The sequence below is a fragment of the Carassius carassius genome, chromosome 1 (genome assembly GCF_963082965.1).
Source record: "Carassius carassius chromosome 1, fCarCar2.1, whole genome shotgun sequence".
Classification (NCBI taxonomy): domain Eukaryota; kingdom Metazoa; phylum Chordata; class Actinopteri; order Cypriniformes; family Cyprinidae; genus Carassius; species Carassius carassius.
This window is the reverse complement of record NC_081755.1, coordinates 28,097,130-28,123,986: the sequence shown is the minus strand read 5'-3', so window position 1 is coordinate 28,123,986 and position 26,857 is coordinate 28,097,130. Positions and strand designations below refer to the sequence as shown.

The following is a 26,857-nucleotide window of genomic DNA, read 5'->3' as shown; positions in this document are numbered from 1 at the left end:
GAATTAAACTTTTAAAGAAAAACATTTGCAGGGGATTCAAGAGATTTTTTTCTTCTTTTAAACAAGTCTTATTTTGCACTCTTTAAGGATGTTTACATATTTTTATAAATAAAATTTAAAAAAATGTTGTGTGTCTACAAATATCAGCCATAGAGTGGAATCTAAAAGTGCACAAAGAAAATCTGGAGTTTTTATTTATTTAGTTTCATTTAAACCTGCTTTTTTAACATTTTAAATCAAAAAGAAAAAAGCTGTTTGATAATGTAAGAGTTTTGATTAACAGGAAATATTTAAGATTCTGCCCTAAGGCAAAATAAGTCTGAAACAAAATTTATTTTCCAGTTTACATTTTCAACTTTTTCCCCTTAAATATTCATGTTTTATGATTTGTAATTTAACATACTGAATTGAACTTGAAAAAGATTTGGACATTTAGAGTCCAACAGTTTAGTATATGCACACCTACGAGCAACAAAAGTCTCCTCAGTTCCCCACCCTCCCCAGACTGTGCCAAGACCTAGAGAGCATTAAATTTTTAATTGGTGGGTGATACTCTCTATGTATTATGCAAAGTTACTTAGTGTGGTTGTAGCCTATTTGAAAGAGCTTTAGGAACAGGTGCAAATGTACACGCATGCAAACACTCACCCACTTACACACACACCTGCTCTCATTCCACCACTAAAAGCCCATGTGTGTTTTGTCTGTCCATATCATTCTCTAGTCCTCACTGCTAGAAAACAACTTATATTCCCCTTCGCTGTGAGACATGAGATACTTTACTGTGATAAATCATTGATGTTTGATGCTGCAGGCATTCGTTCTCCTTCTCATGCCGTAACATTATTTTTTCATTTGCACTTTTAATCTAAATAAGACAAACCACTGAGACCACTTCTCAACCCAGAGTTTAGTCCATCTTCCAGCCAATCGCAGTCTGTGCAGGAGGATGTCAGTGCGAGAGAGCTGATTGGCTAAGCCGCACTGTCACCAGTACCAACAAAGAGCTGATTGGCTTTTGCCGCACAAGACTTTAGTGTTGACCCGTTTACAGCAAGCCAAAAGAGAGAGATAACGAAAGAGGGACACAAAGGGAGGGGAAATCATGTAGAGAGGGATTAAACAAAATGCATTTTATGAGCTTGGGATAAGAGGACTAAAAGAGCCCTTAAGCAGACCATGTACATACACATAATCAAAAGAAAGTTGATGTATTTCAAAGCATTATCTGCTTTTGGGGCTGTTTTAGTTAGACAATAATAGCGTCCAATCCAAATGGGTGTGTCACAAATGGCACTTCGCAGATTTCAACATTATCTTTAGCATGTTAGCGTGTCTCCAATTTATCCAGCTGATCATGACTTCAGTGTAAAAAAAGGTCAAAAGAATATTTTTTACAAATATCTACATTTACAAGGTAAGTGCATGAAACACCAACACTTCTCTCAAAAGCTCACTCTCTTAGCCTTTTATTCTTCAACATTAATGTCAATACCATGGTACAGTACTTGAATACAGTAAACATTCAGTAGCAAGGTCACCCCTTCTAATGAACTGGTCAAAATAAAACTATAACTAAAAAGTAAAATTGAATTAAAACTGAAATAAAAATGCATTTAAATAGTATCAGAGATGTTGTGACGTTTGATTCATAAACAACTCATTCTTGTAGAATGTGACGGGAAAAAAATCTGTCCAAAATACAGGTGCATCTCAATAAATTATAATGTCATGGAAAAGTTCATTTATTTCAGTAATTCAACTCAAATTTTGAAACTCATGTATTAACTAAATTCAATGCACACAGACTGAAGTAGTTTAAGTCTTTGGTTCTTGACACCCTTCACAAGGAGGGTAAGCCACAAACATTCATTGCCAAAGAAGCTGGCTGTTCACAGAGTGCTGTATCCAAGCATGTTCACAGAAAGTTGAGTGGAATGAAAAAGTGTGGAAGAAAAAGATGTACAACCAATCGAGAGAACCGTAATCTTATGAGGATTGTCAAGCAAAATCAATTTAAGAATTTGAGTGAACTTCACAAGGAATGGACTGAGGCTGGGGTCAAGGCATCAAGAGCCACCACACACAGACGTGTCGAGGAATTTGGCTACAGTTGTCGTATTCCTCTTGTTAAGCCACTCCTGAACCACAGACAACACCAGAGGCACCTTACCTGGGCCAAAGAGAAGAAGATCCAGATTGTTGCCCAGTGGTCCTCTTTTCAGATAAGAGCAAGTTTTGTATTTCATTTGGAAACCAAGGTCCTAGAGTCTGGAGGAAGGGTGGAGAAGCTCATTGCCCAAGTTGCTTGAACTCCAGTGTTAAGTTTCCACAGTCTGTGATGATTTGGGGTGCAATGTCATCTGCTGGTGTTGGTCCATTGTGTTCTTTGAAAACCAAAGTCACTGCACCCGTTTACCAAGAAATTTTGGAGCACTTCATGCTTCCTTCTACTGACCAACTTTTTGAAGATGCTGATTTCATTTTCCAGCAAGATTTGGCACCTGCCCAGTGTCCCACACCTGCCCACAAATCTTTGGCAGCCCCACACTGCCAAAAGCACCAAAAGTTTGTTAAATGACCATGGTGTTGGTGCGCTTGACTGGCCAGCAAACTCACCAGAACTGAACCCCACAGAGAATCTATGAGCTTTGTGAAGAGGAAAATGAGAAACAAGAGACTAAAAATGCAGATGAGCTGAAGGCCACTGTCTAGGAAACCTGGACTTCCACACGACCTCAGCAGTGCCACAAACTGATCACCTCCATGCCACACCGAATTAAAGCAAAAGGAGCCCCGACCAAGTATTGAGTACATGTACAGTAAATGAACATACTTTCAAGAAGGCAAACGATTCACAACATTTTTTTTATTGGTCTTATGAAGTATTCAAATTTGTTGAGATTTTTTGTTAAATGTGAGCCAAAATCATCACAATTAAAAGAACCAAAGACTTAAACCACTTCAGTCTGTGTGCACTGAATTTATTTAATACATGGGTTTCACAATTTGAGTTGAAGTAATGAAATAAATGAACTTTTCCACGACTTTCTAATTTATTGAGATGCACCTGTATATTTTAAATAGATGCTAAAAATAAGTTGTAAATAGTGAAGCTCAACTAAAAAAAAATTAGAAACTGAAAATATATTTAGTTTCAACCTTTCACATACCAAAATGTATTTTCAGAGGCAAGAAATATATTTCCAATCATATAGTAGTCTAAATTTAGGCTAAATGCAAATGCGGATGGAATAATCTACATCCGAACTAGATTTATAATGATTTAATAATGTTTATAGTATATCTATTTTAGTATGTTACTTGCTGCTTTTTATTAAGACGTGTTATATGTTCATATTTGTTGAGAAGTATTTCTTCAAATGTGACATATTTTCTTGAATATAAACATATAAAAGGAAAAATATGTTTAAATACTTTATTTTATTTTATTTTTAAATATACAAAAAATGGCCAAAAACATATATATAGAAATACATTTACATGAATATATATTTATATATTTTTTTTATATTTTAGCAATTATTAAAAATAAAATATATTCCATTTTCCATATGGATATTTCAATTAATCGTTTTGAACTGTTTAATATTATTTTTTGACGCTTAAATGATTTTGCGTTTATGAATCCCACTCCAGCCCCCTTTAGTGGCAGATTATCATGAATAACAACTTTGAACCTGTCTATCACACAAAACTATCATACTGGAGTATAGCGTACTATATAGTGTTGTTTATACATGATAATTATACTGCGCTCTAAGCTGTCAGTTTAATGGAGCGTTTTACCTTTTTAATACTCTCAGATGAATAACTAAACATCTGTCTCTCACTGTCTTTCATTCTCTTTTTCTATGTGCTAAAGAGGCACTGCTTGGTTCGGTAAACCTGTAATAGGCTTAAGCAGGACAGAAACACTCTTCTCTCTGCTCTCGCACTAGCTTTATGGCCAGCCTCTCTTTATCAGTGATTTATTCTCAGGAAGAAAACAGAAAGAGTGAGCGAAGCAGAAACAAACAGACACAGTATGGTGGTCAGTGAGCAGTCAGGAGAGATTTACTCATTCAAGTCAACTGGAACAGATCTAAAACATTGGCCACATGCACACTGATGCGTAAAGAAATGAAACCGCAGATAAAAGTGACTAACTGACAGACAGACAGACAGATAGCTAGAGAGAGAGATTGTCCTGGATGACGGGAATATATTCAAACCATCTTTATTAGGTCATCTGTAGTTTAGGTAAACTGACCGCTGTATGAACCTGAGAGTCAGATAAGCTGCTCAGGACTCTGCCCTGAACTTTGACATCTGCTGCCCCTCCTCCAGCCACCACCTTCTCACAAACATTTCTTATAAATGCTCATTTCACAACCATGACATTGAAATGAAGCATGAAATATAGATAAAAGCGCAGAACAATCAATATTCATTACTATGAAATATTCCACCACGATTCTATAAGTTCTATACACATCCGTATTGCTACATGTGAGTTCATATTCATATTTATACAAATACTCAGGCTTGTATTTAAATCCAGATAATTCAGCTAGAGCTCTAAATACACTCGTCAGTCCAAATTTAGTTTCACTTCACTGATTTGGGCTGGTCTCCATTCAGTCAATCATTTTGTTCCTATAGGAAGCGCTCATAATGTCTTCTGCTTTTTTCCACTCTGATTTAATATGAAAAAAAAAAATAGAGAAGATTTAACATATATACATACGTACATACATACTTTAGCAAACTGATTTAATTAGTATTAAAGCTTGAATGAAATTAGTTCATAATATGAATCTGGGAAAAATCAATGCGTTTATCAAAATATTATTTTACAAACACAGTTAAAAAATAGTAAGCAGCACAATGCAGCACCAAATCAGCATATTAGATTTTTTTAAAGGATCGTACTGAAAAATCAGCTTTGCCATTGAAGGAATAAATGACATTTTACAATATATTCATATAGAAATATTCACACTAAATACTTAGCACAGTTTTTACTGTATTTACTGTATACAGATCAAATAAATGTAGCCTTGATAAGCATAAAGAGACTAAAAAAATAAAAATGGGAAAAAAGTAGTGCATCTACTTCCTAAATTTCAGCACATGTATTTTCTCTGTTTCTTCCCCTTCAAAATCTCAGTTACTTGCTTATTAAAAGGAAAAATTAAACATATTCATGAACATGTCGGTGGTCTACAATGAATTAAAACTTTGCCTAAAGACATATATGAGAGCAAGTTTTATATATTTATATATATTTATATAAATATATATATATATAAACTCACAACACAATTTTCTGATGAACCACATACATGCATAAGTGGTAAGTAATTATTGAATTCTATCATTTCTGTGTGTGTGTGCCCTGTGGATATTATATAATAAGTATGACTTTCCAGTGTGCATAAGTGGAGAGATAATTACAGTGAACAATCAATAATAAAAACACAGCAGTCATTCATCAAACCCCCTGGGGACTGACAGCTAGGTGACTCTCAAATCATCCTGTTCATATAAAAGCAGAGAGGAATGGCTCAAATATGATCTGGTGACTGAAATCAATCAAACTCTTTACAATGCCTTTCACATCGGATAGATAGAAACTCAAAAAATAGCCAGCAGGATGGTCCCACAAGGACAAAATTTTTTCCTAAGGCCATTTTCCTGCTTGCATTCACACTGCCAGACTCATAAGTGACTGTGCCGACCGACAACAATGTGATTAAAGCACAGCATTCAACAACTGTAGGGAGGATTTTGGCATTGGTCCATTTATTGCAGTATCCTATGTTTGAACAGTTAATTTGTGGAGTAAGTATATGTAAACTGTGTACACTACTTTTTTTGTTTTTTTAAATAGAGTGGTCTAGTTTTCTTATGGTATGTTTTCAGTCAATGGCTGCAGTGTGAACACACCAAAAAGCAGGTTCTTCCGGCAATAGTTATAGCAACTGTGATAACGTTTCTCCAGTGTGAAAGCTGTGACTAGGAACGATAGTTGGCTAAATATCAGGACTTGTATTGCATCCTTTAGGATGTGCTTTTGAAACAGTTTAGAGTTACAGACAAAATCTGTTGCTTTCATCCTCTCTGATATAAGGCCAAAACCTTCTGTTCCTCAGATACATTTAACAGGTGGTTGCCTTGTTCTCCAAAAAAAAAAAATCACCGAAAGAGTTAACATGTAATAACAATGACATGCTTTGGTCATCATCTCCGGGTCTTCTTACTGTATATCAGCCCAAAATTACATTACATTTCGTTAGCCACTTGGTATATGCTTTTTTTTTTTTTTACTTTTACTTTTACTAACCATTTTGACCCATACTTTAAACTCTTTGCTAAATAGCTAAAGGGCATTTTTAAAGCAATACCATAGAAGAAGCATTGTTTAACCAAATAAACTTTCAGTAAACAGATGAAAAAAAAAATGTCTTTGTGTAAAGACCTTTTTAATAATATGAAGAAAACATTTCCACTATTTTGTGGAAATGAAAAGTTCCATGGATGCTAAAAGTTCTTCATCATACCATATAGGCCAACAAAGAACATTTATTTTTAGGAGCGTGTGGTCATTATTTGATACAGCAGGTCGCAAAATTGATTGATAAAAACATGTTTACACATTTGCATCTCCAAAACCATGAGAAAACACATGAGTCTTTCCTCTTTTACAATAAACACCAGTTCATTGGGAGTGACTGCTAACAGGCTTACATTAACCACAGCAGCTTCTCTGTTTCTCATCTGATGCTCTGTTATCTTTCGGTCTACCCGAGCAGCACAAAGCGAGATGAGCGCTGGATGGGCGGATGGCAGGCGAGGTCAAGCAGATCATGAGAAACCCCAAAAAACAGATAGTGTGTAAACCCCAGTAACAGACACAAAGACTGAAAGAGGAAGACACCAAAGATGCACAGAGGGCGCAAACAGAAAGTGAAAGCGCATAAAAGAGCTTGTTAAATATAGATTTAGAGGAAACTAAAAAGTAGAACGCACTCTTGCAGTGGTCAATGGTAAATATTGAGTTTAGCTGTTTTAGTGCTCAGAGATTTTAAGTGATTACAGTTGATCTTCTTCAAATAAATTTACTGAGTATGTTCAAATAAAGCTGCTCTAAAACTGCATAAATCGATGACAGTACTTGTTTCTGAATGAACAAGAATTGAGAAAACTGCTCTAGCATTTGCTAAATTTCCCTTACTTTCATTTCCTCAATATCTCTGACTTTTGATTCATTAAGTGTTTGAACGACACAGCAAGTGCTCCATGAACATGCATACTGTATACACACCCCATGGCCAAAAGGACGTGGACACAAACATCTAAATAATGGTTTTGGCAAGGCCCAGTGCATCTTCATGCTACAGGATACAACGACTCACTTGTAACTTTGCGGCAACAGTTTGTGGATGGACGTTTTCTGTTCTGCACAACAAGCGAGGTCTAAAAAGAAATTATTTAGTGAGTTTGGAGTGAAGAACTTGACTGGCATCCATAATGCACTACAAACAAACATCTTTGGGATGAACTGGAATACTGATTACAAGCCAGATCCCATCGTCTACTAATGGTCATGTCTGAATGGTAGTAAATCCCTTCTGCTGTAGTATATTAAAGGTAGGGTAGGTAATTTTGGAGAGGGTAGCAATAGCAAGCTAGCTTTGAAAGCCTCTCCCGGCATATCATTCTCCAAAACCATGCCTCCTTCAAAACACATGAAGATCCAGACCAGCAGCTATCCAGCAAAACAATGAGAGACCGCACTGGTGGAGAGTTGAATGGGTTGCACTTTTTTCAAATACATTAAAAAAATCCACTTCCAAACTTTTGAACAGCAGTATTATATATTAAATACTGACAAAACCTAATGTGTATTTTTAGCTAGGTGTTGTGACATTAACAGACAATCATTAATCACACTGATTTAAGCTGTACATGTTTCACTAAACTGAACCCAAGCTCATAAGAGTCGCAAACCCCACAAGACAAAGCATAAACACACAGGCTACGCAACAACTCTCATCCCATAAAAATCTGACATACAGGATCAAGGCACAGGTCAAGATTGACTGGCCTTGTGATCTAAAGTCCCTTCTTCTTAGTTATTTAGGCATGGTGTCACCTGTATGCTTATTTAAAGCAGACCAAATGAAGTAAATGTAAGTCTTTCCTTGGAAAAGTTCCAATGAAGCATATGGCTGACTTTAAGTATTATAGTATAATTAGTACAATAAGCTTTCCCTTCTTTATGCATAACAACATAAGTACATGACCATTAATGTTGGTTAAAAAAATGCTAAACATTAAGCGTACAATCTAGAAAAACAAGCCAAATGTGCTGCACGGACCTTTGATTTGCTTTCGCATTTCCAGGTGCTCGTTAAAGAAGAGCTTTCCAAGAAAACACACAAATATATGTGTAACCAAATAAAAAAACACAACTCTGCCCTCTACTTCAGTTTACAGGCCTTCTTTCAGCTCCCTTTGCCTCTCCTTCTGTACACAGTGTGTCGGTCAACACGCTGAACGTATTCCCTGCACAGCGATCATGTCCCAGCCAACCCTCTCTAACACTGTGTCGACTCCAACAAGAGGGCATCAACCGCACAAACTTTGGCAGCACAGGTCAGCCTAGGTTGTGCAGTCCAGCTACACAAATACACAGTGTGCCAACAGGGATAAATGTTCAAATGCACCTCCAGTTCAATTATTTATGAAATGTGATATTTCAACAGACCTGAGGTTTACCAGAGTTTTCCTTCTAATCCAACACTGAATCCTCTACATTCCTGATTTCTCACAGGCAGGGTTAGCCGAACTATTTTGCCAAACATGTTTGACTTCCAGTCGTGGGAAGACACACTAACTAAAGGCGTCTTTACTCAGCTGAGTTAAGGCTGCTCTGTGCCTGTTGAAAATTCAAAGACATAATTCCTCATCGAAGTCGGACTAAATTATGCCAGCTCTGATCCACCTCAGCCCCTAATATCAAAGTACACAGCATTTAGGCCTGATTGCTATGTCAATGCATATAAGCTATCTCTGAGCAACATCTTCTGTGCCTCTTTTGCAGTGTTGCTTGAGCCATACATACACATTTAAATAATAAATAAAACATTTAAAGGGGTGCTATTATGCTTTTTCACTTTTTCAACTTTAGTTAGTCTATAATGTTGCTGTTTGAGCATAAAACTGATCTGCAGAGTTACAAAGCTCAAAGTCCACTTCAAAAAGTGATATTTTATTTCAAAGAAATCACTATTCAAAAACCACAAGGCAACGCATATTTTCCAGGATTTGTGATATCACAAAGATCGACGAATGGGACGAGACCAGGTTGAGCTGCACTAGAGAAGGTAACGAGTGTTATCACAATGTCAGAGACGCACTAGTGTTCCCAAGACAGACGAACTTAGAGTGGTTACAATCATCCAGGTTTAGTCACACTCAAACTGATTTGATTTTCACGCAGTATTTAAACTGAAGCTCGCAGGAGGCAGCTTTGGTAAGAGGCAGGACATTTCCCGACCAGGCGTGAGTGCTGTCAATCATAGCACATCTAGTATTCCAAAAGGCGGGCCTTCATTTGATACAGGAACCATTCAAGCTGTTCATGCCAGACAGGAGAGAGGTATTGTAATAATGTCAAATATGTGAAAAATAATGTTTTTTTTTTTCAAACAATCTAGTATGAGAGCCTGTTCTAGTACACCCCCAAAACAAAATCAAGACTTTGTAAAAGAGCATAATAGGACCCCTTTAAATAATATATATTTACCTTTTATATACCCTACTGAAAGAAACCAAATGAGTTGGCCTATACCATATTCAGGTTTCTTGTTTAAACACCCACAAATGTGTATGTTTCCCCCCAATTTGTTTGTTTACTCTTTGTTGTCATGACAGGCCAGCTGTTTCCAAGATTGTGTGGTCTTAGGTAATCACCTCTGATACTAAATCTTAAAGTAAAGCTAGTACGGCTTTAGATCAGTGAGTGACTGACACTGGTCAAGTACATAAACACTCTTAAGTGCTCATCGAGAACCACATTTCTCCCGCCTGAAATGCAGACACAAACTTCATAAGCCTCCTCCAGTTGAGCTAATAATCATTCATATCTAACAGTAATATGTGGTTATGTTATTGGTAGGGTGACCATACATCCTCTTTTCCCCAGACATGTGCTCTTTTTGGATGCAGGGTTGTCAAGTCCGTCTGCCATTTTGTACACAGAATTGGACTACTTTTAAACTGTTGCCATGGGATGATTTTCCCAAGTGGGTTAAAGGTTTGAAATATTGCATAAAATACATTTGACTGAAATGCATGTATTTTTTTATATAGCTTTATAGCTTTTTTCTTTTTATTTATTATAAATAGGCTAATGACTTTCTAAAACATGCATTATCTATTCTTTTTTTGTTCTGTTGACTTGTTTTATTTTTATTTAAAAATGAGCATCTAACACTAGAATTCCCTATTCTGTCTACTTGTTTCCTTTTTATTTATTCTAAAAAAGAAAAGAAAAATTGTATACTGTTAGGCTAAACCCAGGAGGCTTTAACATTTACAGTAGCTACTGTAGTTTTCTGGTCATTTTCAACGTGTTCATGATAAGATGGCAGTTAGGATATAACTCTCATTAATCCCAAAATTACCACAGAAAAAAACACAAAATAAATTCTGTCTTGATACAACACATCTAAAAAACAAAAAATATAGCCTACATAATAAGCATAATTCTGTAAATTTTATGGGCATATTAAAAAGCATTGTGTTCCCATTAACAAAGGTATCAAACAGGTACAACGCACATGTATAGGTTCCACAGCCCATATGACTGCACAAAAGTGCACGCATGCACACACTTGACACAGTTGAACGGAAACTAACAAATTGCATGATGGGAGATAAAAGAATGTGCTGTGGAAGATAATATCAAAGGGGAAAATAGAAAACATGCCTTCGGCTTTCTTACTAGGGCAGCTGCAACTGTCGTGTGTATCAGGGACTAATAAACTCAGATTCACAAATTATAATATACCCATTGCCCATAATAGTTAAAGCTCGTCTAAATGAGCGTGCGCGCACACCTTTCTCGTAATCTGCTTGTTTCTTTGCAGTGGCAGGCGCGTGGCTAAAATGAATGTCACGCCTCAAAACGGAAGGACAGCTCACAATTCGGCAAAAGGTATGGCTTTAATAACACACTCCTGTTTTATTTAAATCTCCAGTCAAACCCGTACTGTACCATGGCGAGAGAACTGTCTCAATGTTTTAATCTTTAACTCTTAACGTAATAAACTTTCACCCACTGAAACCCATTTGGCTCTTGAGCCACGAGCCCAAGAGAAGTGCTGCTTGCTGACAGCTCCGCACTATCGCTCAAGTTATACCCTCATAACGGTAAATTCAACAGCCTAGTGAAAACATTGGCCCGGAGAGTGCGCTTGTTTTCCGCTGCTCGCTTCATGTGTCAGAATGAACTTCCAGCGCGAGGCGGTCAAAGGCGCAGGAGTGTGGAGCTGCGTCCGCTGGACTGAAATGGAGTTGGAAATGTGAGCTGGACCGTCCGTGAGACTTGACAGGCGTGCTGGAGGGGGGCTGGACTCTCTGCCTGTTGATCCGATAGAAAAAACAGGGTGCAAGAGCTTGGGACTTGCGAAACACCGGTGGCGAACGCGCACTGTCTGAAGCGAACAGAAACCTTTTAAATAAGATTCTATTAGACATGTCATTTATTTTGGAAGCACTACGAACAACGTGAACAGCTTCGATTCAGCGTGTCCAGCCAAGCCCAGTGGAGCCTCAACAAGATCAACCGTCTATAAACAACTATGCTGTTAAAACAACAACATTTGGCATCGACAAACAACATGTAAGACACACTGAAAGCGCACAGACGCAAGAAACATACCTCGGCAGGTCTTCTCAGTCCACTGTCGTTTCGCATAAAAGTGCAGCAAAGCTCCAGATAGCGCCTACGACCCAGAAAGGCAACCTTTCTGCCCCGTCTATCTCAACCAGCAGTGGGTTACGCAGTTTTTCATGTGCTTCCACCTCTCTCTCTCTCTCTCTCTCTCTCTCTCTCTCTCCCTCGCTCTTGGTGATGTTCGTGAGCGAATCGTTCGTTTGAGTCGAATCGCACTAATGAATCGTCCGAGCTGTTTCACTAATCCCTTTAACGATTCTTTCACTTATCGCACATTAACGGGTCCGAGCAGTTCTCGAGTCAACAAATCACTGAATCGAGACGCTTTTGGACCTGTCCGATTCGTAATAAACCGATACCTGACGGTAGCAGGAGGAACGAAAAGTAAATTAATTTTAAAAGAGAAAAGTAGAAATGTTACAAATATATAGGCTATGCATGACATTTTAATCAACACGCATACAAAAATATGGTTTTATCAAAATGTGAAAACTTTTTTTTACAAGAGACATTAGCATTAGGCTAATGTAACTGCAAATTATATTTAGTATACATTTACAAAATTCACACACGAAATATTAAGCTTAAATCTTTTCAAAACATGCTTAGCAGGATAAATCCTATGAAGTATGTTGTTATAAATACAAAACTTATTTTGCAGTGCTATTGGTTTAACCCAAGAGATATTACCAAATGAAGACCAAAAAAAAAGTATTGCTGCAGGTCGATTTAACATCAGGCTGAGACTACGTGATGGCGCAAATACGTCATGACGTTATGAATCACTGTGCGTTGAATCTGTCATTTTAAAGGAACTTTTCAAAAGAGCCGACTCGCGGAAATGAGTCGGACTTCCCATCATCTACTCGCTTTCGCACTTCTAATCGCCCGCTTCCGGTGTTGTTTCACTGGTGACAGAGTCGCGTAGTTTATGCTACTATGAGGTAAGGTAGGTAGTTCGCTGTAGTTAATAAGCCGTGCTTACTTTAAAAGGCAAATTATTGTTTTAGACGTGCAAATGGCTGTATATTTGCGCTGCGGGGGTGGGGCTATGAAATACAAGACGGTTAGCGGAGGAGCGCGAGGACTGCTGATTGTGCGTTTACGCGTGACTTGAGTCGAGGGACATAATGCAGAAAAACGATTTACTTTGAAGCTGCTGAAGCGCGCGCACGGAGCTTAACATCAAGAGAACAGCTCTTCTGGACTGACAAGGGTTCCCACGGATGAAGAAAACCAGTACATACAAGGGAATTAAAACTGTGCATGGATAAATCCTGCAAATTAACTATTAAAAATAATGGAAACAAAATAATGTATGCAGTGTTTTTTTTTTGTTTTTTTTTTTGCTGTTATTCTCTGCTCAGAAATCTGTTTTATCAGTTTTGTCCTGCATATCTTGTAATACGACTACATCTGTGAAATAAGTCGTAACGATTCTTTACGACTTGGTATGAATCATAAGTATAGCCTATATAATTTTTATAATAGAGTAATCAAAGACCTTTGGAAAGGTTATGGAATTTTATTGATCGGAAAGTAAACCTTTAAATAGTTCAACAGTAGCCCCTCTCTCTCTCTCTCTCTCTCTCTCTCTCTCTCTCTCTCTCTCTCTCTCTCTCTCTCTCTCTATAGCCTTAATAATCTCATTTGATCTTCAGCAAATATATGATCTATTATTAATTTAGCAAGATTGGATTAAAATGAGTTATAATATAGATACTTATTATGCAAATGTAATAGGCTACTATGATAATAGCCAGAGGTAAGTCCAGTGGTGTTGTTTATGTACATAGGTAAAGCACGTAGGCGTCTGCTACTGCGCAGACCTCATCTTCATCTGCTGCTCAGCACTTTTACCGGCTCAGGAGTGCGGCTCAGGGAAACGGACAGATCTTGAGGGAGATTCTTTTTTTCCTTTCTTTCTTTTCCGTCGGTGTTGAGACCCTTATTTCTCCTGTCCTCTATCCGTTCATCGGAGATGGAAAAACATTGAGACTAAAAACCGTATCCAGGCTGAACACGCACGCAACGTGCGGATGATGGAGGCAAGCTGTGATCACACGGCTGAGACAAAGCATGTTTTACGGGTTAGACGAGATGATAGAGGGCATATATGTAGTGACATGCTTCTGATATTTGACTAAAATCTTACGAAAGTCTTATTAGTAGTAGTAGTAATATTTATTCAAGCACATTGTAGTAGCTAAAGGAGCATCACTTTACGTGTCTTTCCCGCCCATTCTCTCTGCAGACTCATTCATTATGGGTTTTAATTAAACTTGGTGCAGTTACTGCATTATCTCCTAAACACCCTAATTAAATGAGTGTTCAGTGCAGCCGTGTTGAATAGGTTAATATTGCCCCCTGCTGGTTCAACAACACAATCACATTCCCAGTCATGAGGATTGGGCTCGTCTCACTGCATACTTATAAAAAAATACAATTCAAGATAACACACACACACACACACACACACAAATGCACATGCAGCACATACTAGCAACACTTCAGTATACTTTAATTCACAGATAATTGGATGGTCCACTGGATGGACTTCATCCTGGCAAGATGAAAACTTTGTTTCAGCATATTCTCTCTCCCAAGGAGACACCGCTGTGGGGCTTGAAGAATCAGAGGGCTTAGATTTAGTTTTAATTGATGATAAGTGGATTTGTTTGTGTCCCTTATGTTTATAAATATACATGTATCTGTTTATAGGCCACAGCAGATCCCTCTTGATATTAAAGGAATAGTTCACCCAAAAAAAAGTGAATGTTTCCTCACTCTCAGGCCATAGTTGAGTTGGTTTCTTCATCAGAACATCACTTGTTCACTAATGGATCCTCTGCAGTGAATGGGTGCTGTCAGAATGAGTCCAAACAGCTGATGAAAACATCACAGTAATTCACAACACTCAAGTCCATCAATTAATGTATTGTAAAGTGAAAACCTGCATGTTTGTAATTAAACAATCTATCATTACGGTGTTTTTAACTTTAAACTGTTGCTTTCAGATAAAATAATGAGTCGTCGATCCATAATCCTGCTTTCGTTCACCTCCTCTTTCCCTTCAAATATTAGCATTCATATTTATTAATGCCACAATGCAGAAATATGAAGGGACTCATGAAAAGTCAATGCATTAAATATAAAATATACCTGAACTGCAATGACTATAATGCTGTATTATAGTTTTCGAGGTAATAAAAAAAGCTAACAAAACACAAATACAATCCTGATTCTTTTCCAATTTACATAAGCATAATAGAGTTTAAACTGATTTATTCTCAGTAGTCACCGGTCTCCACAAGTGCAAACATTTTTAAGCATAAACGCCATTACTGCAAACCTAACAAACAGCTGGACGTCTAATCAAACAACCTTGACAAAAGGTCAATGCGTTATGTCCAATGCGGGGTCTCTCTCTCTCTATCTCTTTTTAACCTTTAGAGCAGAATGGCTAGGGTATACGCTCAGTAATTACCATTAACATAAAAGCAGATGAGATTCATTTAGGAAGAATGACCTTTAAATATCCACCGAAACATGGCCTCCGAGCCATTTATTACAGGAAGATCATGTAAATGCCAGTCCTGATTTTGCCAACAGTAGTATATGTAGTTCTTGTCATGTTTATTATTAGTTCTGGCTGTCCCTAGTTTTCACATTCAAATGCGTGGTCAGGCGTGGTGCTATTTGAACGTATACGGTCTGAACAGAGAATAGCGACATACTACCATTCAAAAGTTCAGGTTAGGTATGATTTTTCTGTTTTTCAAAATACTCAGGGCTGCATGTAGTAGATCAAAAAGACTGTGAAGTACTATTAGAATTTAATATGATTTTTCTTCCCTATTTGAATGTTTTAAATTGCAATTTATTCCTGTGATGACAAAAGTTACACACATATACACACACACACACACACACACACACACACACATATATATATATACTGTATAATATCCTAGATAACTGAAGAAATGCATCAAGGACACAAAGAGCTGATAATTGTTTCTCCTCAAGAATTCATTGTACAATAAAGTGAATATACATAGTGCAGTGTATATATAATAGTATACACACCATAAAGTGAAAGTGGAAGGACAGATACACAAAGTTGGAAACAAACTGACAGATGTTTAAAAAGTAGTTACACAATGAAGAAACATCATATTTCCGTTTGAAGCGCTACCTTACATGACAACACAGCAGATCAGTGAATTAAAGAATGGAATTATAAATATGTGTGCGTGTTTGTATATATGTGCATGTATGTGTGTCTGAGACTCTAGAATTCACTGTCTAATTATGTTGCAATAATAATCCTGCTGGCTCTGTGCAAGATTTGTCTTGCTATCCAAGTTAGCTTGTTAAACATCATATTGGAGACAGTAATATGGTGGAAATATCACATTTGCTCATCTGCATAATGTATGTTCATATATATCTATCTTCTTCCATTCACTTTCCAAAGACATTCAGTAAAAGAGTAAAATATTTTTCATCAACATTAAAATACAGTATATTCATGTAAACCAAAAGCTAAAATGGACATTATAGACCTGCATGCACAAACTTACTTTACAACTTATGATCTCACCATAAATGATACTTCTGTACCAATCCATTCCATCAATTCTACCATGAAATTTACTGCCCTTCTCACTTATTTCCAAAAATAAACACAAAGAACAAAGAATCCAGTGGCCCTATGCTATGCTAACAGCTCACAATTTGCCATATAACACCATTGGACATTCAATGAAATAGAAGTCAAAGGCAATTTCTATAACAAAAAACAAAACAAAACATGGCTACTATACAGTTATGGCCAAATTTCTGCAATTAAACATGTTAAATAGCCTTAATATTCAAAAAAAAAAATCTAAAAACCAGTCTTGAAGGCCTCACATTCCTATGACAAAAGCAAAGAATAACATCTTAACCACTGAATGAGCTCAATTGCATATTGATACAAAGATGAAAGGTTAAACTTAGCATGTTTGCACACTTTTGGCTGTGAATGTTAAAACAGAGAAGAAACAAACAAAAAAATGGCTCGGAGACAGAAAGCAGCTGTAGCACCTAAGCATTATGTACATGATTATCCAATAGAAATAAAAAAAAGAAAAACACTAAAATGTTGGAAAATTAAGCGTTTCGGCAGGTATCCATATCGGAGACTGTCGAGGCTGCAAACACTTCTCTCATTGGCGAGGGATGATCAGAGCTCATCTCCATGTCCAGAGTGAGAGATTCTGGAGGGAAAATGGAATCACAGGATTAGGAGACCCTAAAATGTCTGCAATGGATATTGAGAAAGCGGTTTTGTGACTTACCCAGTGGTCCAGGGTTGGCCTCGGCAGCTTCATTGTGCATGAGAGAGTCGAGTGTACGAGGGGACATTGGGAACAAATCGCTCGTGTTGCCAGAGTTAGTCCTGCAAAAGAACGAAGGTACACATCAGACAGGACACACAAGCTACAGATGAACAGCAATTACTTCCAGCTTCACATACAGCCGTTATGATTTAGTAAGGTGAGAGTTAATTCGCCGTGTAATGATAATATTTGCATCTCAACACACTTTGCACATTCCCAGACTCAAAGTCATACACATGAGCATCACTTGGGAACTAAAAAGGATAGTTCACTCCAAAATGCAACTTCTGTCAACATTTACTCAACCTTATGGCATTCCAAACCTGTATGGCTTTCTTTCTACTGTGGGACAAACAAGATATTGTCCACATTATAGGTAAGTCAAAGGGTTCTAATGTGTTCAGAGGTTTGGAACTACATGAGGGGAGGAAATTATTATTATTTTTTGTGGTGTTTTTGGAAAGTCTGCGCAAATGAGCCATATGTTGGCACGCAGCCCACAAGGCTATCGGCAACATCATGAGGTGAGTAAATCATGACAGAAGTTTCATTCTGGGGTGAACTATCCCAGAGAACCTGCCCCAGTCATGTGTTAGAGGATGTTGATACCGCAGATTCAACACAGTGCACTGAAAATGTACATTACTACATAGCTGGCATGCAGTGATGTAATGTGGATCTGTAGTTGCTCATTCACTTTTTTACTTTTCAATAACCTAAGCTGTAAATGTTGTGATTGACCAGTCTATATTACAACATGGAAAAACTAAAACTACTATAATAAAATTACATATATGTAAATACTTTGTGGGAGCTACTTTTGAATGGCATTAACAGAGAAACATGCTGACATGCACTTATATCTGACCCAGTAAATGGCTTTCTGCTTGGCTGCCAATTAGTTTTACTTACTGGGGAATGATTTACCAGAGGTCAGAGTTTGCCTGTGCCTGTTTATTAACACTTCAAACCACTCATATGGGCAAATCTTTGTTTTTTTTTGGTAAAGCTGTATTTCCACACTAACTCTTGTTTGTGTTGAGACAAGCGTAGGAAGGGTGAACAAATAAACCTCTTCAGTGAAGCTGAAGTCTCGATCAAGCCTAGTTCTGTCTGTCCTAAAAACACTAGCAGTGGTCCAGAAGTTTGATCCAGTGGCAATGGAAAAGGCAAGAGTTCCAGATACTTGTGGGTAAGTAAGGCGCTCATGACACATCAAACTAATCAAATTATATTACAAATGCATCAAACTGAAGTATTTTTGGACTATTCAAAGGCATTTACAAGTTGTTGATCATGTCTAGTATGTCAGGTTGCTGGTAAATTAAACCAGGCTTTGTTGATTTTATAGAGTCGATACCTTGATGTGTGTAATTATTTGCTGTCTAGAGGTGATTCCACAATTTTGGTTTGTTTAGAGTAAATCAAAACAGTAGAGGGATAAATTTGCACGTCAAGTTGCAGGCTGCCCAAAAACAATATTATCACTCAACAACCATACTGGGCACATATTATATTGAAAAGAGTTACATTCTGTTTACGTTGATTAAGTTTATAAGAAGCCGTTGTAAGCATTTTCTCCTGAAACAATTTCTCATGCCAACAACATTTCCAGGACCTATCTGGAGAACTCACTGTCCAAGATGAAAGAGCACTTTGATAAGACCTTTGTTTTCCACCCTGGATCACCAAAGCTCTCGACTGACTTCCAAAATCTCAAGCAAAAGCTGGATGGGTCCTGCAATACGGGGGATTCAATCACAGGGAAAGAATAACACCCTAATTTTTACACTACATTTGTTCAGACTTGGTCTGGTTCTTTAAACCGAGTCTCGCAATTTGGTTAAATGGCTGCAAACCATCCAGGGAATGAGAGGGTCCAGTTAATCCCTGTTGCTAGATGTCAAACTACACGGTTTGCAAAAAAGCATTTTTTTCATTTACAGACAGCCATTCAGAAGTAGAAACTTGTATTCTGAATCTTTTCGCAAGCAAAACATAAGGCCACAAACCGCTAATATGCTAAAACTGTATTTTTTTTGTCTTATGGCAACAGAGCCATGGGTAATCTAGACCTCACTGATTTAAAAACACAGTGTGATGTGTGTATAAACAGTGACAACAGTTATAAGTGGATGTGCTCCATATGGTGAAGTGGTTTGTGTGGCTGTTGGTCAGTTTTCTCGTCTTCTCTCTGTCCTCTATCTTACAACATCCAGGTTATGAAACACCCAGAAGGCCCTGGAGACAATGTCTCAACATCTATAAACAGCCTCTCTATTAATATTGCCACTAAAACCGTTGTTTTGTTGTTACCAGTGTTCCTGTTAATGCTGTCGTTTTGTTGATTAAGAGCAACCACTAATTATCTATGCATATACCGTTAATGTAATTTGTAAATAACATTATATACTGTAATTTCTAACAGGTGATAAGAATTATACTACTTAATGCTTTTTATGATTTATTATTTGTTGTAAATGAGGGATTTGCTGAAATAGTTTTCATCATATTTGTGATACACTGAAAGTTCCTGTAGACACTGCTTTCTTACCCCAAAAGGGGCCAAAAAAAAGGGTCACATAAGTGACATGGGGTTCAGAAACAATCGTTTAACATACAGAAGCAGCAAACCATTTATATACCAAAACACTCCATTCATAGCACTTCTTGCACTTCATAGCATTGGGAAAAGCAATGAATAGGAGAGAGAAGGTGACCCTTTCCTTTCCAAAGTGTGAAAATATTTAGCAAACTGATACAGAAAAGTTAGCTTGTGGGCTTAGAAATGAAGTAGAAACTGCCCAAAATATTCCCTTGTCTATAGAGGAACTAGTTCACCGACATTAACCAGAGATTAAAAGACTTTGTGAAACCGTTTAGTTTTGTAACTTATAATAGAGTTACATCAAGTTTTAGTGACATGATCTAGATCTCTCGTTATAAAGGGATGAAGTGAGTAAACAGAAACCCTCAGTCAAGCTCTAGAGATGTTAAAAGGAATAATCTAATGTTAGCAGACACCTACAGGAGTGTGTTTGACCACAAGTGTTCATGTCTCATTCACACACATAAAGCAGCTCCCTAGTGCCTACCCAGGGAAGCCGTTCCCAAGCAGCTCACTGTCCGGGAAGTCCATGAAGACGGAAGGACACCTATGAAGAGAGGTCAGTTTACAGCCTGCCTAACACACACACACACACACACACACACACACACACACACACACACGCTCACATACATGACCTCCAGTAAAATCCAAGCCCTCTACAAACACAGAAAGCATTCGTGATTCAAGTAGGACTGAGTTTGAAGCAGCTTTTATTTCATTCAAATGTTTTTGTGTAGCCAAGCTTGTTACCTAACGTACAGTAATTGGCATGTACAGTTTGATGTGTTACAGTTTATTATGTACTGTCAATTAACATGGTATCACAAAGTAAAACTGACCGTCTCATTATTTTAAAGCCAACATGAACATTAAAAACCCATTTGGTGCGGTTTCAGATCAAGTTGTTATTTGGAAAGTCTACGACAAACAAAGATTAACAAGACAAAAACATTTTTTGGGAATAATGTGGACTAAAAACCAGGAACGTTTTTACTTTTAAGTGGATTTATTATTTTTTTTAAGTGAAAGTTAGATTTTTCAAATTAGACAAATACTTAACTTTTTTTTTTTTTCTAAGGTCTGAAAATTAGATTACGCACAAGTCACGTGTGCTTATGCATGTAAATGTAAAAAGCCTGAGCCTCCTTTCATTTGCTGATCATGTGTAAGACTTTTCTAAAAACAAAAATAAAACATGGTTTCTCTCTCTTTCTCTCTTCTTGTGCAAGACTGTGGTTTAAAGGATGCTGTGAAGGGTCCTTGGTGGATTCAGTAGAAGCTACATCCCTGATCCATGTTGTAAAGAGAACTGAGAGGAGTACTTTGCATGTGCTCCTGCCTAAAGAGTCACCAGAGATTTCAAAGTTTACAAGAGGACAGAGAGAGAAAACAGACTTCAGCAAGGTCAATCATTCACACACATACTGAAGAAAGAAAGGCTACTCACGGGGTGACACAGATGAACTTGGTCTTCAGGTAAGGCTGAATTACTGAAACAACAACAAGTGACTGTGTAAGTAAACAAGGAGAATGACAAATTGTTCAGGTCTTAAGTGAGTTTTTGTCATTTCAAATCAGCTTCTTTTCTAAGAGGAACAGTTCACACAAAAATGAACATTCAAACCTGTATAATCTTTCTGTTTTTAAATACATAAACTTATGTCATAAAGTAGTCAATGTATTACTTGTGATACATTCCAAGTCTTCTGAAGTGTTACATGATGCTTTAGAAATCCTTCTAATACTGTATGCTGATTTGGTGCTTACATTTAATAGCAAAAGTTGTGCTGCTTAATATTTGAGTGAAAACCATGATGTATTGTTTCAGGCTTATTTGATGAATAGAAATGTGCTTCTTTTTTTTTTTTTTTTTTGGAACACTGAAACGGTCTTCAACGTCAACTTTTGATCTTGCTGACCGTAAACATTTGAACAGTAGTTTAATTTAAAAAATAAATTTAATTTATCAGTGTTGAATACAGTTGTGTTGTTAAAGTTTTTGTGGAAATGTAATATTTTTGAATTAAAAAGAACAGCATTTACTTGAAACGTAAAAAATCTTTTTTTAAACTAAGTAAAATAACATCCTTGCTGGATAAAAGCATTAATTTCTCACAAAAAAAAAAAAAAAACTGACTCCAAATTGTTTAACTGTAACATGTCTAACCAAAGATTAAAGTCATGCTTTTGCATTCTCTCTAATCTTATTCTTAGACAATTTCCTCAGAAGCTGAGAGCTTCTGGTAAACCACACCCCTTCAGTGCAAATGTGTCTTCTCCAAAATAAATGAGAATGAAACGAGACAAACTTTGCCAAGTAAATGACGGATGTGCTGTTATTCCAAGCCAGAATGGTCTATATTCCCGCTAACACACTCACCACATCCAGGATCAGGGAATTCGGTGTCAGGCTGGGCCTCGGGGCGGCAGTACTTCCCAAACGCCTCCTCCTTGGGGATATCAGGGTAGAGATAGACCAGCGGCGAGACGAGGATGTTGGTGGCATCCATGATCTTGTAGCCCATGATGATCTCAGCGAAAGACATACTGTTGAGCTGCTGCTTCGTGTACGGTTCCACCGACTGGATCTGGGTCTTACCTGCACATACATACACGAGCACAAATGCTTCACATATTCAAACCACGGTCAATTAAAGCCAGAGAAATTTCATGATTGTCCATCTAAATTTTGATACGACAAGAAAAATTGTATAAAATAATTTATAAATACAAGTATAAAATATTATTGAGACATCTGTTTAGGCTTAAGTCTTAAGCCAACACAGATAATATATAATGCACATGGAAATGCATTCACCACTGATGTCCTTCTCGACCCAGGTGAAGGTAATGCCTCCCTCTTTACTGCTTTCACTGAAGCGAAGCAGGAATGTCCCAGGAGGCTTTGGGCTCAGGATTGCCCTCTCTCTTTCTTTACTGATGAAGCCCATAATATACCTAATACAAACACACAAAAGCTTGATATATCCATCGGAGCAGTGATTGATGTAATGAACTATGAATACAGCATGAATGCAGACAGCAGATTGCAGGAGTTCTCACCCTTCATTCCATAGAGCCAAAATATATTTCTTCACTAGGTCGATAATGTTGTCTAGCCACACCCAGAATGAGAAACCTTTTCCTGCCATGTTTTCCTGCAACACACAAACACAAGCACAATGTGTTTAGGATAGAAACTGGATCAGCTGGTCTGATCTGCTCTAACTTGAACACAGAATAGGGAACTAATGTTTGTTATAGCAACATACTTTGCAGAACTTGGCCCATGTGATCTGGCAACCAGAGTAGTTTACACAAGGACCTACACAAAGACATAAATGCACAGTTAAACCGAGATCCATGGCAACATTAACAGTATCATTTACAATAACATTACATTTTCTTAAGAAGCTAATCACTTATCACCACTTATAATGACATACAAGTACCAACAATAGTAATGATTTAAAAAAAGATATAGAATCTTTCAATTTAATCAATGACTAAACATTCTAAAATTCTTTCTGGGAAAGACCTTTTAAAAAATCTTTCAGTATATTTTCTGAGTAAAAACATTGACTAATATCATTTAAAATTGGAAATTCTGTTAAACTATATTTTAAACAAGTCACAAACTGGTTTCTCTTCCTCTTTCAATAAATATGAACGAGTGGGTCTTGAATGTCTAATAAATGTCTCATAAAGTTTGTTGTTTATGCATTCATTACATTTGCCATTTATTATTCATGTACAGATTCAAAAGACAGGTATCCAACCATAAAAAAAATATTGTTTCTTTAAAGAGTCAAATTCTTCTAGAATGCTAATAACTGTAGGATGCTCGGTTTTTCAAAGACTTAAGAGCTTGTAGGCAGGACATAGAAACTGTGCAAATGTAAAAAACCCCGATGTTTTTCCTTTTCTATTCGTTCTAGAGCTGAAAAAAAAAAACCTTAAGCTTCAGCTGTGAAAAGTGAGCTTTGTCTAGAGATACTCCCGCCAATTTTTTTCTTTTGAATGAACTAAATCACAACTGCGGCAGACACATGTCCATCTGTCTTTGATCCAAAATGAAAACATATGTTGCCACTAAAATATTAAGCAGCGCATTTAGTTATAGTTTATTTGTAGGTTTAAATGGAAACAAATCTAGATATTCAATACTTTAACTCCACTGAATATCATAAGACACAAACCCAGAAGTTTCTCTGCCAGTGTGGTGAGCTGCTCGATGGTGAGGCCTCTCTTGGTTGTGGATGAAAACTGCCAGCTGAGCACCTCAGCCACCTGATCCCACGTTCCTACTGGAGGTTTGGTGAAGAAATTCACATTCTGTGAAGACCGAGAGGAAGAATTCTCAGTTACTTACACAAGCTCTTGTGCTCACAGGAAGTACGGCTCGCTGTGGATTCATTTCAAACCTTTGGATGGTTGGTCAGCATGTTGTACCACAGGATGGACGCCCATGCGTTTGGCATTTGACAGATATTAGAGATGACCACCACTGGGAGAGAATGTGTCTGCACAGAGATAAAATACATTTACATATGATCTAGAATAACAAATCCTGCTAATTTTTGTACAGCTTGCTCGGACGGAAATCTGATTAGCGCCAATAGAGACCTGAGGCTGAATAATTCTCAAGCAAACAGAGGCGAATGGCTTAATTATCTCGGGTTTAATTAACCTGCTGTGTGTGTTGGTATTTTATGTGACCCTGTTGTGTCCATCCACAGGAAAGGACTGGTTTTGCATGTTCTCTTATCAGCATACAATAGGCATGTAGGCAGCACTGTGTGCGTGTAGGGGTTTAATAAGTGGCAGATCACCCAAGGACACGCTGCCTGGTTACATACTCATATCCTCCCACTGCTGGTGCCATGACGACAGCCTATCACAATGACCTTATTGGCTTTCAGGAGCTGACTCAATCAACAGCAGCAGTGTGAGGGACTTAACATGTTCTCAAGAGTTTAATATTATCATCTTTGATTTGATAAACAGCCCAACAGGACAGCGGCTTTGTGAAAGGAATCCTGTCATGAGAAGACACGTGTGGCATTTTATTCTATTCTTAAATACTGATGAAAATGAAAGTGTCATTTTTAAATGAACCAATGGTTTAAGCATGCTGTTTATGGATGTGGTTTTTCACCTCGAGGTCGATCTTTAGTCCTTGGTGGTAGACCTCGGTCTCAAACGTGATCAGGTGCAGTTCTTCGGTCACTATCAGAGACGCCTGGAGTTCAGAGGGCAAAGGTCAATGCTTCCACCGACTTCTTCACTAGAAACCATCAATCAAATTAATAACTGTGGCATAATGCTTATTATACGAAAGACTTACGTCACTGTTGGTTCGGCCTCCATTGCCACATCTCTGCTCTCGAAGAGTCTGAAAGACAGAATGACAAATCAAGACTAATTCAAGCAACATTCAGCCAACGGCTGATCTAGTCTTCTTGAAGCTTGTAGGGCAGATTCAAAGAAGTGTTTTTTTATTAATTAATAAAAATAAATGATGTAATTTACATTAAAAATGTAAATGTCATTCTTCTACTTCAGACACTCTATGTTGCAGGGGTTGATTGTTATGGGAACAGAAATGTTATGTTAAATTATTTAACACCTTTTATGCTTAGATGCTTTCGATTTACATTTTTAAACTATGATGAGCTTAACGAGATAACGAAATAATTCTACTGGGTGATTTTTGTATGTGTGTGTGTGGTGGGGGGGGGGGGGGTGACACTTTATTTTAAGGTATCTTTTTAACACATATTACATGTACTGTTACAATTACCATTACTTAGTTACTATTATAATAACAATTAGTTGACTAAGATAAACCCTAATCCTAACTATAATATATAGTAAGTACATGCAATTAATTAATATTACTCTGTATTATAATGACACCGTAACAAGTCTAACCTTGTTTTGTTTTTACACTAATGATGACTGTCTCAGTCAGCAATACTCTTTGCCTCTAATTGAAGTCAAAATGCTAGTGTACTTGTTTACGAAGAAAAATATATCACTAAAGAACATGCTGGAGATTAAATTTATTCAGTTATTATTTATTATTATATACGGGACATTGTTGGTACACAAATAAATACAGGTTTAAAAATTGCGTTTAATTTTGCTTCTGAGGGCCTCACAAAACACACGGTTCTGCACTCTGGAAAAAAAGACTGGCGTGATGGCTGAGCTTACCAGATGTTTGAACTCTGCTGACAGGCTGCCATTGTTGGATTCCTCCATGTTCATCACCTTTGTGTTGGTGCCAAGGATGTTGAACTTTCGTGAACTAAAGGAAAAAAACACAATGCAAAAACTTTTACAGGAACTAGCAAGGAGGAGACTTCTTTTCACAACATTTTTTGTAACTGCGCAATATAAATTAATGATAAAAATAACAAAACAGCTGAAATATTTATTTTAATTCCCAAAAACAAGCCAATTTTTATAACAACAAACAACCATATGACAACTCAACTCATCGTTTTAACCTCAAAACTCACCCTCGAATGGCTGCCACGTCACCCGACTCCCTGCAGAACATAGGAAGAAAAGATTAAAAACTGGCATGTCAAAGTCATTTCATTCTGATGTCACGGGCAGGAAGTGGGACTTACTTGTCAATACACACTTTTATTTTCAGCTGGTAATTCAACTCTGGGAATTTCACAAGTAACCTGAAAGAGAGGAGGGGGAAAAAAAATGTATGAATTTGTGTCTAGACGTCTGTCCCTTATGACTCTGTGTGTACCCACCTGACTTTGGTGGTGAACTGAACTCCTGTTTTGATGACAAGTGGTCGGTCAGGGTGCATGGGCATACAAGGCTGCCGCTCCACAACAAACGCACTGCAATGACACAAGC

General features: G+C 37.4%; 2 protein-coding genes across 7 annotated transcripts in view; both read right to left on the bottom strand.

Annotated features, from left to right (window-relative positions):
- The window catches only part of stat5a (signal transducer and activator of transcription 5a), a 94,882-nt gene extending 82,791 nt beyond the window's left edge, over positions 1 to 12,091 (bottom strand). The window contains exon 1 of the mRNA XM_059554762.1: positions 11,957 to 12,091. The gene's annotated coding sequence lies outside the window, so the exon portion shown is untranslated. The remainder of the gene's footprint in view (positions 1 to 11,956) is intronic.
- Positions 12,092 to 15,982: 3,891 nt separating this feature from the next.
- Positions 15,983 to 26,857, bottom strand: part of stat3 (signal transducer and activator of transcription 3 (acute-phase response factor)) — a 31,316-nt gene continuing 20,441 nt past the window's right edge. For 4 of the 6 annotated variants that reach the window (XM_059554716.1, XM_059554725.1, XM_059554734.1 and 1 more), the window contains exons 9-24: positions 26,749 to 26,841; positions 26,611 to 26,670; positions 26,497 to 26,526; positions 26,189 to 26,282; positions 25,317 to 25,364; positions 25,128 to 25,211; positions 24,394 to 24,492; positions 24,169 to 24,304; positions 23,242 to 23,294; positions 23,033 to 23,127; positions 22,788 to 22,927; positions 22,350 to 22,568; positions 21,417 to 21,459; positions 20,454 to 20,513; positions 17,317 to 17,417; positions 15,983 to 17,235 (exon numbers count right to left, since the gene is read on the bottom strand). In XM_059554716.1, the coding sequence (XP_059410699.1) occupies positions 17,129 to 17,235; positions 17,317 to 17,417; positions 20,454 to 20,513; positions 21,417 to 21,459; positions 22,350 to 22,568; positions 22,788 to 22,927; positions 23,033 to 23,127; positions 23,242 to 23,294; positions 24,169 to 24,304; positions 24,394 to 24,492; positions 25,128 to 25,211; positions 25,317 to 25,364; positions 26,189 to 26,282; positions 26,497 to 26,526; positions 26,611 to 26,670; positions 26,749 to 26,841 (1,462 nt within the window). In that variant the 3' untranslated portion in view covers positions 15,983 to 17,128. Of the gene's footprint in view, positions 17,236 to 17,316; positions 17,418 to 20,453; positions 20,514 to 20,662; positions 21,309 to 21,416; positions 21,460 to 22,349; positions 22,569 to 22,787; positions 22,928 to 23,032; positions 23,128 to 23,241; positions 23,295 to 24,168; positions 24,305 to 24,393; positions 24,493 to 25,127; positions 25,212 to 25,316; positions 25,365 to 26,188; positions 26,283 to 26,496; positions 26,527 to 26,610; positions 26,671 to 26,748; positions 26,842 to 26,857 lie in introns of those variants that run through there. The other 2 variants (XM_059554743.1, XM_059554751.1) reach the window with 2 other exon arrangements.